This window comes from Manduca sexta, chromosome 21, assembly GCF_014839805.1.
Source record: "Manduca sexta isolate Smith_Timp_Sample1 chromosome 21, JHU_Msex_v1.0, whole genome shotgun sequence".
NCBI classification, from domain to species: Eukaryota; Metazoa; Arthropoda; class Insecta; order Lepidoptera; family Sphingidae; genus Manduca; species Manduca sexta.
This window is the reverse complement of record NC_051135.1, coordinates 14,800,407-14,817,419: the sequence shown is the minus strand read 5'-3', so window position 1 is coordinate 14,817,419 and position 17,013 is coordinate 14,800,407. Positions and strand designations below refer to the sequence as shown.

The 17,013-nt window shown below is 35.7% G+C and overlaps 1 protein-coding gene across 2 annotated transcripts in view; it reads right to left on the bottom strand.

Annotated features, from left to right (window-relative positions):
* LOC115447911 (synaptic vesicle glycoprotein 2C) overlaps positions 1–17,013 on the bottom strand; it is a 42,056-nt gene that overhangs the window by 10,195 nt on the left and 14,848 nt on the right. For both annotated transcript variants that reach the window (XM_030175206.2, XM_030175207.2), the window contains exon 2: positions 15,227–15,280. In XM_030175206.2, coding sequence (XP_030031066.1) covers positions 15,227–15,280 — 54 coding nt within the window. The remainder of the gene's footprint in view (positions 1–15,226; positions 15,281–17,013) is intronic.

The window sequence follows — 17,013 nt, the reverse complement described above, 5'->3', positions numbered from 1 at the left end:
TATAATAGTTCTATTACGTGAACCATCGTAGTTTCTTAGTGTCAGATACAACTACTTACTTCGCCAAGTCTCTCGCGTCAAAATTCACATATCGAGACTATAAAATTTCTTCTTGCCCTTATATTATAATGGGGGGTCTACGCAACCCATTTGTCTTCTTTTAGAAGCAATTTGACTTCTAATGACATACTTCATCGACAACCAACTCAGGGAAGTCAAGTTGCCAACAAAAAACTACTGCCTGACCTGGGTCTACAACCCTGAACCTTCCAGTCTACAATCTATCATGTGGTCTGTCGCTAGAATAAGTCATCAAATTGTAAACGAAAATTAGTACCCCATTTCGTCTAAGGCCCAACTCAAACTTCAAAATCTATTTATCAGTTATCTCTTAGCGATTCATTAAACGTTATGAAACGTCTTGGATGTCTTTATGATGATTTGACAACAAGCCAAATGACGTCAGGAGACGGCGAGATGCCTAACGCTCACGTCAGAGATGCGCTAGATAATATTATTTACATTTGACTAATATGTGACGTCGAAGTTATCAACTAGTTTTAATTAAAACACATAATATACTCAAGGCTTCACCCCCAAAGGGATAGGCAAGGGCGTTAGTATTCTGCTCACACTTCGCCGAGCTTATAATAACATTATAAAACCAGGTGTTGCCCGTGGTTTAGCTCGTGTAAAAATCTTTTTTCGCTACAAAATTCAATGCGATAAAGATCATTGTAGTGATCCATATCGCCTTTATACGATGCCGATACTACCTACTTAGAAAAACAAAGATTTTCTATGTGTATATGTTGATCCAGGACTATGGGTGAAACATTCAAACCCATTCTACAGTTGCTGGGTTTACTTCTAACAAACATCCAAACTTTCATAAGCATTTGCGGTAATTATAATATTTTGTAAAAAGTAACTATGTTGTTTAATGTCTGGTAAAAAGTAAGATAAAATTTGACCCATGAAAATGAAGGACCCTATGACCATATTGAGAATTCCAATTCCAGATAACACTAATGGCCATTGTTTTTACTTGACCCATAAATCGAATCCAAAACCTCAAGGTTATTAATCAGCAGTACTTATTATTGAATATAATGGAACTATGACTCGCGAGAAAATTAGAATAAAAATATCATAACCCGTTTTTTTCCGTATTTGATTCAAGAATGCAATATTTCTTTCAGTTGGGAGATTTGTTATAAAAAAACAAAGTACGGAGTGCGTCGACCCTCATTACGCCCACACGCGCGACATCGCGGATAAATAATGACACGAATGGAAAGCTCAGGAAATTCACTAGGTTCTGTATTGTATACAATATTTTTATAATAGGAAGCAATTTTCTGCTTCTTTTAATTTTATACAAGATAAGCAAGTGACTTGGAGTTATTAACTATGTATAATTAGTTTTTCTTTAATATTTGCATTGATTTAAGCAGTAAACAATAACAACAGTAATACAACAAAACAGTGACATGGAATGGTACAACTACTCAGTAAGTATATATAAATTACTATTGTTACGAAATTACACCAAATATATTATATACTTAGCTGAAAAGTCGATAAGTAATTATATATATGTTAATATTTTTGGAATTATTTAACGAGTATACTGCACTGAATACAGCGACGATAGCCTAGTTGGTAGTGGAACGGACTGCCGAAACGAATGACCGCAGGTTCAAAGCCGAAGGGCACCTCCGACTTATCTAAAAATGTATGAGTATTCTTTGTAAATTATCGCTTGATTTAACGGTGAAGGATAGTGAAGAAATCTACATACCTAAGAAACTCGCTGTAGGAATTCAAAAGATACGTAAAGTCTGCCAACCCGCTCTAGGCCAACGTGGTGGGCTAAGACTGAAACCCCCTCAGTAGTAAAAGCCTGTGCTCAGCAGTGGGACAGTATATACCTAATACAGGGATGATATTATTATTATTATAGAACTTGTAATAAATAACATAAAACTCAATAATATTTTTCTCATTTTGGCAAGAATGTTGAACATAATCATAATTTTTATTTTGAAATAGTTAAAGACGTTCTTAAAAATATTTTTCGTCTAGAAATAAAGCTAGATTTAATGGTGTTTTTGACACTAAATGAAATGAATATCTTAAAATAACAGTCGTCAAAACACGTTGTCTAAATAAAACGAAATAAACTGAAATTATGAATTTTGTAATTCCATCATATGTTTTATCTCAGATCGTCTCGGAAAATTGGCTTCCTTACTAGCTTTAACACCCAAACGGTCACGTTTGCCAGATACAATTTTTAAATTAAATTATATGTGCATATGTTATATTCTAAGACATCGCATTTATTGTTAGCGTTACATCCTAATTTTGAAATACTTGAAATTAATATCATATTCAGTAATAAACAAGGCTAAGGCCTGGAAGTTATTATCCAATAATATCTTAGAGTAATGAATGCAGTATCTTAATTCACCATATTCTTAATTCACCAATCCATAATATCTGCCTACCCTAATGAGATAGAGGATGAGAGTGATACTATGTATCTATGTTAATTCACCATATCAAGTTCACGTTCAAGATCCACTATTTACTAATAAACAATGAACACTAAACCGGCTTAGAAACATAATTGCACACTTCTTCATTTATCGTGAACAACAGAAAAAAAATTGTATCCAAAGTGTTTGAATTCGATTGGACACGCGGTTAATACTTAGTAATTATTTCTGAATAATGTATATTATGATAACCCTCCAAATAATTTAAATATGCTTATAAAGGTGGCAAAACTATTGCGCGTAAACTTTCATAACATTTAGCACACAGATAGACCATGGTCTAGATTACCAATCTAGACTGCCTCGGTGGCGTGGTAGTACGGCATGCCTCGTATCAACACGGAGTCTGGAATTTGCCCAAAATGGCGATAGGCTCGCCCCCTATCACTTCATGTGACGGAACACGATTGGCGAAGAGTGGGTGCCCTAGTTGCGCCTCTGCATACCCCTTCGGGGACAAATGCGCGATATTGTGTGTATATTTATGTGATTACCAAATAAATAAATTTTTATCTTGAAACAGGATAGGAAAACTGGGGAATAGTGGTCCTGTAATCCAAGCCGCCAGCACAAGCTAGCTCAAAATATAACGCGTTCGTGTCACGCAATTAACCTTATTAAAGAAACATTAAACATCACTGTTTTTATATTTGAATTCTGTTTATGTTTCCACTTTTCGCATAAATCTTGTATCTTCAGACAATCACAGCTGCGGGATTGACAGGACTGTTTATTATTTCACGTCGTTAATGTGGGCCAAAAATAACATTATGCTGGCTATCTGATTTAATTCGAAAACTAATATATGCTCTAGTTTTACGTGTAACAATCTCGCGCCAAACCTCAAACATGTGGGTAAAGATTTTCCACCTTACCCACTACAATTAAATGATAAACTTAAACTTTTTGCCATGTTAAACCAAAATTTAACTAGTAAATAGACTTGTCTTTATATTTTATATCCGCCCTGATACGAGACTTTCCCGCCCTCACACCCACCACTAAAACTCCTGTAAGCCAGGATCAGCAGTGGCACGCATTCTATGACACCGAGCGGTGAAGCTCGGCGAGTCTCAGGGAAAACTAATATGTCATTATCCCCCAACGAAATTAAGAAGGGAGGAGTTGGACATATTAATTGTTCATAGTGCACAAGTTGTTAAAACCCGCCATAGAGACCCATATAAGTTTCATGTTCCGGGATCAGCCTGGATAGATCCGGTTCTAACAGGCCGGCATGACTGTTTCGACTGTCAAGGGTAATCATCTCTCGTCAGTCGACATTCTAATGGAGCCCACACCACTCACCATCAGGCGCAGGGTCAATTTAACGAGCCCACATAAGTAAAAGACGAGTTTCTTGCTCGTTTAATCATACTCAAACATCCCTACTCAATATTTAACACAATAACTTTCGCATTATTATAATTGTTATCAAATTCATATTAAAGTAACAATAAACAAATTAATAACTAATTAGAAGTTACGTCTATTATGACACTGACTAATGTCATTTCAATTATGGCACGTGACGTATCTAATTAACCTGGTTTTTGTATCCTGTGTATACATTACTAGCTGTTGTTCGCGGTTCCACCTGCTTCACTACTTTTCACAGAATACACTGGGCAGGATAAAAGTAACATTTGTTAGACTTAAAACATCATTACATTGCTTACTGCAGTGTCTTTTAAACACAAACACAAAAGTGTTCAGTGTTGATTGGAAGCAGGAATGAAAACTGCAGTGATTTACCTACAAGGACCCACCAATTATGTGACTTAATACGCAATCATTACATTGATACTGCAGTGCTTTTTAAACCCGAACGCAAAAGTGTTCAGTTTTGATTGGAAGCATATAAACACTGCGGTGGTATACTTAGACCCACTATGAAAGATCTACCGCCTAATAACCATCTTATTATATTGAAAGTTATTCCACTGAACATTCAAGATGTAAGGTTATATAATATTACTAGCTTTTGCCCGCGGCTCCGCCCGCGTTATAAAGTTTTTCAGGCTAAAGTTTTCCGTTATAAAAGTAGTAGTTTCCCGGGAGCCTATGTTCTTCCCAGGGTCTCAAACTATCTCCATATCAAATTTCATCTTAATACGTTGGGTAGTTTTTGAGTTTAACACGTTCAGCCAGACAGATGCAGCGGGGGACTTTTGTTTTATAATATATTTTTTAGAACTTTTTAAGAGGAACAATCCCGTCATACATCATTGTTGCATAACTTTAACCGTTTACGCAGCGCAGGCAACGGAAGCTCTCAAAACTAATAATTTTCTCCGTTTTTGCAACATGTTTCATTACTGCTCCGCTCCTATTGGTCATAGCGTGATGATATATAGCCTATAGCACTCCAGGAACAAAGGGCTATCCAACGCAAAAAGATTTTTTCAGTTTGGACCGGTAGTTCCTGAGATTAGCCATTACTGCTCCGCTCCTATTGGGTATAGCGTGATGATATATAGCCTATAGTACTCCAGGAATAAAGGGCTATCCAACGCAAAAGAATTTTTGAGTTTGGACCGGTAGTTCCTGAGATTAGCCATTACTGCTCCGCTCCTATGGGGTATAGCGTGATGATATATAGCCTATAGCACTCCACGAACAAAGAGCTATCCAACGCAAAAAGAATTTTTCAGTTTGGACCGGTATTTCCTGAGATGAGCCATTACTGCTCCGCTCCTATTAGGTATAGCGTGATGATATATAGCCTATAGCACTCCACGAACAAAGGGCTATCCAACGCAAAAAGATTTTTTCAGTTTGGACCGGTAGTTCCTGAGATTAGCCATTACTGCTCCGCTCCTATTGGGTATAGCGTGATGATATATAGCCTATAGTACTCCAGGAATAAAGGGCTATCCAACGCAAAAAGAATTTTTGAGTTTGGACCGGTAGTTCCTGAGATTAGCCATTACTGCTCCGCTCCTATTGGGTATAGCGTGATGATATATAGCCTATAGCACTCCACGAACAAAGAGCTATCCAACGCAAAAAGAATTTTTCAGTTTGGACCGGTATTTCCTGAGATGAGCCATTACTGCTCCGCTCCTATTAGGTATAGCGTGATGATATATAGCCTATAGCACTCCACGAACAAAGGGCTATCCAACGCAAAAAGATTTTTTCAGTTTGGACCGGTAGTTCCTGAGATTAGCCATTACTGCTCCGCTCCTATTGGGTATAGCGTGATGATATATAGCCTATAGCACTCCACGAACAAAGAGCTATCCAACGCAAAAAGAATTTTTCAGTTTGGACCGGTATTTCCTGAGATGAGCCATTACTGCTCCGCTCCTATTAGGTATAGCGTGATGATATATAGCCTATAGCACTCCACGAACAAAGGGCTATCCAACGCAAAAAGAATTTTTCGATTTGGACCGGTAGTTCCTGAGATTAGCGCGTTCAAACAAACAAACAAACAAACAAACAAACAAACAAACTCTTCAGCTTTATATAATAGTATAGATATCAACAGAAAGCGTTATGTTAATTATAAATTTCAATATGAATATTGTATTATGTATATTGACTTTACACAAGAGTGGTACCTAACACATTATTTTTGCAACTGTTTACGTTAAACCAGAGTTCGATAACCAGACGGTGACTTAAAACGGAAAGTGAGTATGTCAAACAAACTATTGAGTGTTGTATTGGCAAAAGTGATGCGCAACAAGTGATGCTCAACAGGTTGCGCAACGTAGCAACATGTCTCGCTGACAGATAATACGCAATGACTTGAGACATGTAAACTGTAAAATGAAGTGCGCAGTAGTGGAGGAAAACGACGCAAAAATAACATATAAATATTAGTACAATCTCTTGTCTTGGGAAGGACAGGTGGATACACATACGTGGGCGCGATGCACCATTTCAAACATATTGGAGAAAGTATTACTAATTCTAACGACCGATCGTCTGCGTCAACACAATTTAGAACCACGATAACTCCCAAATCATTTTAAAATAATAAAAATTATAATCAATCCAGGAATAGATCGCCTGTTCGTTCGTCAGTCAACTCTAATACTGTCCAATACAGTAATGCCCAGATACTGTCCTAATAAGGTACCTAATCCCTCAACACCTCTTAAGCTATTATTACGTGAGGCAATAAACAACTAATTTTCCATGATTTATGTTCCGATCTGTTTAAAATTGCGCACGCGCACTTATTAATATTCCGTCAGTGCTGTTTTGATATAACACTGAAGAGAGGTGCAATTTTTTTGGTTCCGCTGATTTTATTTAACTCCTCATTTATTAGTATTATTAGTTTACTTGTTCAATTAGAAACTACCTTGTAAATTTCACCGTAGAACCGAATAATAAGCGAAACAAATAGAAATGATTAGTTTAAACTTTACATATTTTTGAAAGATCCACCGCCAGGTCTGTCTGAACGTGCTAAACGCAAAAATTGGTAACGAGATCGTTTATGACAAAGGAGAAGATATAGACTACTTCTTATCCTGGAACAATATACTTATAGCGGGACTTTTCACCCGGAAAAACTTCCACGCGGCCGAAATCGGAGCAAATGCTGCAACACCCTAAAACTATAAATTTCGTATACTAACATAATTGTAGTTACTAAAAAGGTAAATTGTACACGTAAACAATTACTTCACACAAATACAAACGTACAATTGTTTACGTAAACACAAAAGCTTTCTGGAAAATTCCAAATCGAAACTGAACAAAGTAAATTACATTTTTAATTATACTGAACCATAACTGTTGCCTGGCACGCTCGTTACACCGTATTGATACAAAACAGAGGCTATCTTGGCTAAACGCGCATAATACCAGTGTTTACTTTAATATAAATACCAACACGCCTGTTTATCATTACTCTCGTGTGAAAATAAAGAACATTTTTGGCTAAAAAACAGTTTGTGAAGCCGGCTTTAAAGGGGAAGCTGATAAAAATTTACCGCGGTAAATTATCACAAAAATGCCTAACACCTAAAGTCCTGTTATGCAGAGCGTCGAACAAGATGGTGGTGGTCGTCATCCCTTGTTCGAAATTCAAACGAATTTAACATATTTGTCAAACATACATATATTTTATTTGTCGACACTACTTCCCTATATGAACTTTAATTATGCCAAATCATCCACTGCTCTATGCGCTTAATGTGCTTAAAAATGGGTAAAAAGTTATATCTTCAAGTATTAAGATATAACAAAGATATGGGGAAGCATGTTTAGACCGATCAAGAGTGATAATATCAACACGTAAGGACATACACAAGCGGGAACACGTATCGACTGGGGAATTTCCACGGGGAGCCCCCGCCCAGCGCCCACCGCTCGATACGTGCCTACGTGCCTACTTGCAGCTAGGGCAGTTTAGGACACCTACCCCTTACAAACATTATATTTCAGAAAACACTAAATAGACGACGCTATATTCATGTCAGGGACTTTAAGGCAGAATTAAATTCGGGAAGACTTTATATAAAATATTGTTGTATAAAAGGTCTTTTTGACTTTAAAATTATCAGTTTAAGATTAAATTATCGCGTAAGAGATAATTCATTTCATAAAAGGAACGTTGTGGCAACCCCACATTACTGACTTGTTTCTTAGCTAACCTAAAAAAAGTTGCTCAAAACAATATTTCAATAAAGTGAAGAAATATGTTTGAAGGAAAAAGAAATCTATTACTATATTTATAAACAAAACACAAGCTACAACTTAATTAGTTTAATCACTTAATGTTATTACACGCCGGGGGAGAGAAGGGATAAAGGGGAGTGCACAAATTGAAGACCTTGGATCAAACCGGTTTACTGGTGATAGGTCTCTCATATGTGAGAGTTCGCCTACTGTTGTATTCCGGTTTGAAGGACATTGTAGCCAGTGTAACTACTGGACATAATGAGACTTAACATCTCACGTCTCAGAATGGCGAGTGCAGTGGAATACCAAACAATACTTGGTAATTCAAGGTGTTGGATGTCGTTTCTACTGTCTATGGGCGGTCGTATCGCTCACCATCAGGCGAACGGGAAGCTCGTCTCGTCATTCAAAGCAATAGAAAAAGAAAACTGCGTCTCCAATGAGATTGTAGTCTTAAATCGAGATAGATACGACGCTTTCGAATCACTAAATAATATCGATAAAAGATATTACTTATCAATATTATTGTCAATATCGTCAATACACTGAAATCCCTGGCGTATAGGTAGACATCAATAGCATTTACACCGCACGCAATACTCCGATTATGTTGTTTCGTAAATGAGGTGTATGTGTGTAGGGGCGACCTTATAGTACACATCATGGTCCTAGGTTACGGCAAATGTATACTAAGTATACAATACATTGATTGGTGGTTTATTTTAAATAGATGTCAAACGACAGCAACTTGTTGCATCAGACACATAAAATAATAGCAATGAGGTGTCAACATTAACTTCATACAATAAGCTACCGTAACACTGACGAATAAAAAAAAATCATCTAAATTCAAATCACATATCTCTGCGTGGCACTGCACTCCTACCTTGATTCATAAGATATCAGTGGCGAAGGGTGAAATTTGCCGAAAGGGAACCCGACACAACTTATAGGTACAAATAAATGAGGTTTGCAAATCATTCTAATGATAATTAGATTTTCCATCAATTACGAAAGGAAAGCCGGTACGAATCGAGTTATATGGAGCCTTCGCCACTGTAAGATATCAGGTCTCCAAAATCCCGATAATGACACTGACTGCAACGCCCTTCAAACCAGAACAAACAGTGCCTTCACATCGCAGCTTGATAACAAAAATAGATAAAGCAGTGATATCAAACTATATGAACCCTCGCTTACAGGAAACCTACCACTTAACACCCACCTATACCAATTTTACTTTTCTCAACGTAATTAAGAAAATACATCTGAACCTTGTAAGTTTGTTGTGACTGCCATTAACGAAGTAATATCCTGATGGGGCTTTTAGCTAACTAGGGGCGGGGGCGATGACGTCACAAGGTTAGTGGGAGCCTAAAGGCCGCGCTCGCCTCGCTGGAATTACTGCAAATCGCTTTAATGGTGTTATACAGGGTCAGTTAGCTGACAGTTATTTTGGTAATTAAAATCAATTATGATGGTTGGAAGTAGGACTTTGCGTGTGTAGTATTGAATATGAAGTATCGAAACGTAAAATTCAGATATCATGGGTCCTGTGTGACATTTTGATCGTAATATTAAATGATAGATAATGCGTAAGGCATTACGATATTATGTACACAGGAGTTTCAGAAGTAAACAGGGCGATATTACAGTCAATTTTCTTTATAGTAGGTATCGACTCGACAGCATGGTAGCACTGTCAAAGTCGAAAATTAATTCAATCATGTTTCACAGCAATGTTTTTCTCATTATGGCACAAGGTTCAATTTACAAGGAAAGAACATAACAAAGTCACAAGAAACATCTCATAACAATCATCGCTAAACCAACAAACAGTTAACGAAAGGGTTATATGAAACGCATTTTATAACCTCAACAATATGTTTGGGTTCAAAAAATCGCAATCGAGTTCAAAAGAAACAATAAACCACGTGAAAAACGTACAGAGTTCTTTGATCGCAATGACAGGGTTTATTTTGGCGGGAAAACTTATTTTCGTTCGCGTCTCACGGCCATCTTGACTGACGCGACGCGACGCTTACAAGATGGCGGACACTAGTTTATTTACAATTAATTTCTTTGTGTACATTAATATTAAACGTATATTATTTATGGGCACCACTACTAAAACACTGAGTAAGTGCTATTACTATTACGTAATATCGTTTATGGTTCATTATAATGAATAAAACCAGCTTACAACGAGGTGAAGATTTATGAGAGAATAGAAACGAGTTAGAAGCTTTCGAAAGGTTTATGTCCAGTTTATAGTAACATGTAGGCAAGTACTTATATAGAACCAAAATAAATAAAGACGTTAATGTTATAAGAATATAAATTAACTTTATTCCACGAAGTAAATTACCTGCGCCTGATGATAAATATAATGCAATACGAAATATTTATAATAAAAACAATATGTGATTGTCAACATCGTGTATAACAATATTTTATGCTTCTTTTGAAATTTAAACTCTATTTTTTGTCCACGCTATCAGTAGGTATAGTGCGGACATAGATATAGTAACAAAAAATAGATGCATCTAAGAAATTCCACACAAAGTAACAACTACTTACAATCATTGTAGTAAACCAGATTCCTCAGAAAAGGAGTATCTACGCAGTTGATGAAATTAGGTTGATGGTTTTGACGTGGCTCTTAAATGCTTTACGTAAAAAGTAATATTCAATTATCAAACTAATTTCTAAATTTCATTTCCGTAACCAATCTTAAAAGTTATAAAGAAAGTTTTTTTAAAGTGTCTACTCTTTTATTTCTTCACCTGTTGCCTAGGTTATGAAACAGTCGGCCTAATTTACAAGGAAATGTAATTTGTAAATCTCTAGTAAACAAAACTCTCGTCTTCCCAAACCAGTTAATTGTCGGTAACACATGACTTCTAGCATTATAGGGCTTGGGCAATTGTTCTGACTTGAAAGATATTATAGCCAGTTCAAAGGACTTAACATCTTATGTACGTTTCAATAAGGAGTAATGCTACGCAGTGTTTTTAACTCAAAAAATCAGCAATGTCTTACTGATATTAGCAGTCTTATCTCTTACCATCAGACGAGCGTAGTACTCGTCTCGTCACGCAGTCATATATAAAAAAAATATTTCTAATATCTATCGTGTATTATTATTCAGATGAATAAAAAAAACTAATGACTGACGTATAGCTGTTTAGAAAACGAATATATTTAATAGTACAAATAAAAATCCACTTAGAATTGGCAGCGGGATGGGATGTACGACTAAAATACTTGTCATTTGACTATAACGGAAATTTCCTGTGTTACACACGTAACAACAGAATTAATGACCCGCTTTTATGAGGAATGGGTTTGTTAACTAATTTTATGGGCAGCTGCGTGGGCTTTGAACTTAAGGCTTAGTGGTTTAGGAAGGATATGTGGAGTAATAGCTTTGATTTAAATGTATGGAAAATGTGATTTGTTTTTTTTTATTTATTTATTTATCCATGCTGTATGATACAGTAAAAATCACAAATTGAAAAATAGTCATAGTACCTACATATCTAGATGGTCGCTAAATTACATAACCCCTAATTGTAATTATATATTCAATTGCTACTTTGGAAAATTCGTACACTTTAATTAATAATATAAATCAGCAGAACTTATTTTTTTATAATCATCTAAGAAAATGACAGGGGTTTTTAAATATAGAAAATATTAATAACAATTAAAAACTTGTGTTATTTTGCATCATCTATTAGAGCATCATAAAATACCTACCAATAAAACTCATCTATGCAGAACCCATAAAAACAAGGTCCCCGTTTTGCTCAACAAACAAGTCAGTTTTTATTTCAACCTTGAACACATATCATTTTCATATGTATGTTGTATCGCAGTCTATTCATGTTCATACATTAACATGAAACTATTGTGTATAACCATGTCGAAGGAGACAATGGCCAAAATGCAATTTTTTACATCTCGAAGCCCAGATTTCTAGCTCAATGAGCCACGCAGTTGCTATGTCATCAAGAATATTGAATTATGCATGTAACTAGTCATTCACAATAATAGTTTATATTGGTTACATAATGCATAATACCGGAACAATAATTACATGTAAAAATAGACGAAGCATACCCCATTCAAATCATCGCTAAAGAGAAATAGAGTCTTATTAAAGCGCAATAAATCTACAGTTACACCGTATTCATTCCCCTAGACATCACAAAACCAACCAAGTATCAATATTTTAATTAACATCGAATGAATCATAAACATTTTCGCGGGAAATGTTGTTATAAACAAACAAAATGTCGTAAACATGAGCCCGCGGAGACTAGACATGGCCAAAATCATTAAAACACTCGAAAATATTTGGTAAACGTAAACAAAAACGAAGTGTTATCATTTAATATATTACTGGTGAAATTCGCGAGACTGTTACACATAAATTAATTGGTGTCTGAATTCGGCTTTGGTAATTATTTTGTTTGCGTTAAACTATTAAACTGTTTCTGTCGGCATACATTAGAAAATAGACTTTTAAATGTGCATTTTTTATGAATATATTGAGATTTTAGTCCTATTTAACCTGGATTTAGTTTTATCGTTATATTTTACATAACTCCATGTCTAAGAGCATAATTTTTCAGTGATTAAACGCCAAAACAAGGTATCCCTGAGTCTAGGTTTATACGCGAGATAGATATGACCGCGATTCCCGAAATCCTACGTGAAGAATGTTGAAAAACAACTATTATTTAGAAAATTAGTGGATTTTTAAAAACATGATAATAAACATTGTTTTCTTCTGCCCGTCTTATTTGTTTCTAGCTTGTTGATATTTAAAGAGCTAATTTTAAACACAATACAAGCCACTGCCAAATTTTCATTTCAACACATTTTGCTGTGTTGATTCCCGGTTCGCGAACAGGAACTCTCCATATCATTGAAGGTCGCTTTGTTAGTCATTCGTGTAATAACTAGGTGAGGTTAGACCGTGAAATCGATGGTCATAAGTTCAATCCATAGGTCACAACATTAAAACATAAAACAAAACATTATTTTATCCTACCTAGGAATCAAAGCAGCACCACCAACAGTAAGCTACATTGTTACGAAGCCAATATTTATTGATAAAACTTATTAATCACTGTTTAATTACTTTCCCTTTATGCTAAATTAATATTCAAGAGAGAAGCCGCTAATTTGGCTGATTATAAAGTTATATTACCTTTTCTCCGCGTAAAAGTCCGTTTCAGCAATGTGTACCTTCCTATGGGTAATACAATGTTCAAAATCTAACCAGCAATTTCATAATATATTAGGACGTTCCCACAAATAATTTAACTTTCTTTTTTTTTAATAAAAATAGATGTATTTAACACAAAAGATCTTGTACATAACGAATATACAAAGTATGAAATTTTACAGTAATGTACGAAATTAATAAATGTATTGACAACGGTCCCCACACTAGGCAAGCCTGTATCGTGAGGTCCCGTGTGGTCACTCAGAAGTACTTTTTACCACAATAGACTTCGTATCAGTATTGCCTAGTACATAACCTAGACATCCAGAAACTAAATCTAGGCCACGCAACATTTAACTAGATTAGCGTGTAAACAATTTCGCCGGTGAAAGGCCAAGCGTATTACGACGCCCAAAATAGACCGGGCAAATATGGCCACACCCCGGGTCAGATTGACAAACGGCAAGACGTGACGCGATCCGGATGGCCAGGTGAATTAGGTTAATTGGATCCAGACGAAAATAACTTGAGGAATGGAAAGATTGCATTCATTATGTTAGCTAATTAGTAAAATATGGATTTAGGATGAGTGATTTGGTTTTTAGGTCCATTTCCGCGGCAATTTATTAAAAGTTACGATGTGTCATTAATTTTTGTTGTCATTAATTACCTTATTTTGTATAGTTATTGTTTGATATAATAATATGGTTCAGGTGCAACAGAATTTACGATTTCTTATAACCTAATACTGCATGCAATACGCTTAGTATGTGTTATTGATGCGCGTTTTTAAATAAATAAGAAAAACTACACTAGTATGAAATTTACCATGACGTAGTCAGGGAGTGTGATTCAGGAACTTCAGCAACTGATAGTGTAGTGTCTAGTCTGCGCGGCGCCTAATTTAAATTAATTGTACGGAGAGTTACTGTTTATAGAGGAATAACCTGTCATGTCGTATGGAACAGAGAGTGAGTATTTCATTCATTTACCTTCAGGGTTTTACGCCGGAGGTTTTATTATTAGGCAAGTCGTAACATTAAACCAGCAGCTTTGATGTACCGCTGGTAAACAAATAAATCGATCAATTTAATGTATTAACTCTGAAGCTTGACCTAAGGTTTTCGAGAACTTTAGTACCTACGTTAAATTTGCTAGTGGTAGGATATATTTAATATCCGCCCGGATAGCCACCACCTTACACAATGTGTTAACACCACGGGCCACCACCACCACAAACAGGCCGGCATAATTGTGTCGACTGTCGAGGGCTAATCATCTCTCGTCAATCGACATTCTATTGAACCCTACTCCACTTACCATCAGGAACAGTTGGGTCATTTTGCTGTACACACAAAATTCGCGTTATTTATAATATGGAATTTATTAAATCATAGTCGGTAGGATCATTAAATTTTCTCTTAACATAATAGTAAACATTACATCGAGTTATGTTCAGTCGAGTTCAATCGTTCTAAAGTGATGAACGGAGATAATTTATTGTTTACTAACGTAATATACCTACAGACATAATACATATTCTTATCCTATTTTATAACGATAAACTTTAATATCTCTTAACTAAGTAAATTTAAATATAGGTATACTGTCGTTCCACTAGGCAGGACCTCCTCTACTGTTTTTATTTCTGTTAACCACTCTACCACGCCATCTAGTGTTAATATACAAAACGAAAAATATTTTTTATTCATTGAATAAAATTCGCCCCATTCCTTACAATGGAAAAATTACTACCAATGAAAAAATAACATACCGGCGTGATGCAACGCTGTCTCAAAAGGCGCTCTCTGCACCCGGTCTTTGGTCTCTGAAACAAAAATAACAAAATCAGTGCTGTCGCTGCCAAAACGCGTCGCTCGCGTGCCCGCACCCGCAAACACTCGGATGCTTTGTTATCAATAAACAATTACATGGCTACAATAATCTTCTACTAAGATATCTATGAAATGGACTTTGGTTGGATTTAAGTTGTAGGCAAATCTCATTTAATAAATTTTTACATATTATAAAACAGAATCTCCTGCCCCCTCTGAAGGTGAAAGACCCAAAACTACCGGATTTGATGAAATTTGGTGTGATAGTTTGAAACCCTCAAAAGGACATGAAAGATATAACCGTAATATCTTTGGTATTATCGACTGTACATTTTGCTTAATACATTTGTTATGAAGTAATTTTCGGCCACATACGATTTTTATCTGCATTTCTGTTTGAGAAAGGTGTTATAATATACAATCCAAAATTTTTGTATTTATTTATGAAACGAAATTATAAAATCAATTACAGTTAATACTTTCCAAACAGTTGTTCAACAATAAATTGCTTTTTGTCGAAAAATCTAATCTTCCTGTTATTATAGTTGTTCTCAAAATAAATTCTTTTTAATATTGATTTCCATAAAGGTAAATCGAAGGTTTAGTGATGACACTTCCTCATCACCAGGACCCTGAAGAGAAATAGAGTGCGTCGAACTTGGAATCCCGACCTAGACGCCGTTAATGAAAGCGGTTGGAAATAGACGTGGACCTCCTCCAAATATAACGCGCCAGTGCCGCCTCGCCACTCTCTTAACAGAGTTTTATTGCTATTATTTATATTATAAAAACTAACAGAATATTGACGAGGAAAGGTCAAATATTTTTAATACTTCAATAAAAAATTATCGCTAACATCGGATAGGTACATAAAAAAGCAGTTACAAGAGTTTGTCAAAATATGTTATCATTGAATCCTCGTGTTAAACAACTTTTCTCAAAGCTAATAATCAAAATTTTACTTTTTTGATTATTTGCTTTTACTTGTACTTAGTTTTTGGAAAAATAGGTATGATTCCTGGCATAATTTCCTAAAAAAAACATGGCGGAGACTGTCACACTAAGTATGGGACATAAATTTAATCTGAAGTATCGGTTAGTGCATTAGTTGCTTTTCTGCCTATCCCTAACGAGATAATGGCGCTTACTAATTGTTCTGCTGTTTATGAAAAGTAGCCTTGATCCTGGACATGCATTCTACTGCACTCTTCACCTTATGGAACCACACATTCAAACCAGTCTATTGAATCCTGTCAATCATGAAGACAGTATACGCGCTAGACAAAACATTTGCCAGACACAACCAGAGTCCAGTGACATGTTTACTGATTCAGTTCACCTTGGAATTATTCGGATTTGGATCAAATTTTCTCACCGTCGCGTCTCAGAAATGTAAAGGTGACAAACAAAATGTGCAGGTTTGACGATTTTATATCTACTTACTACAATGCAAGGATACTATGACAAATTCTCGTGATAACCTTCCGCCTTGATATTTATTCCTATGTGAAGAATATGGTAGCACTAAACAGTTATTAATACCTAATATCTAATGTCTCAGGTGACAATCACAGAGCAGTGGAAGCTTTGTAATTAATTGATTTAGGTAATACTTCTTTTATGGGAGTCGTAAGGTATGTTGGGGTAATGTCGGATTGCAGGGAAATCCCGTTGTTTCAAAATTATGGCTAAACCCAACAAGTGTTTTTTTTATGTATCATAATCC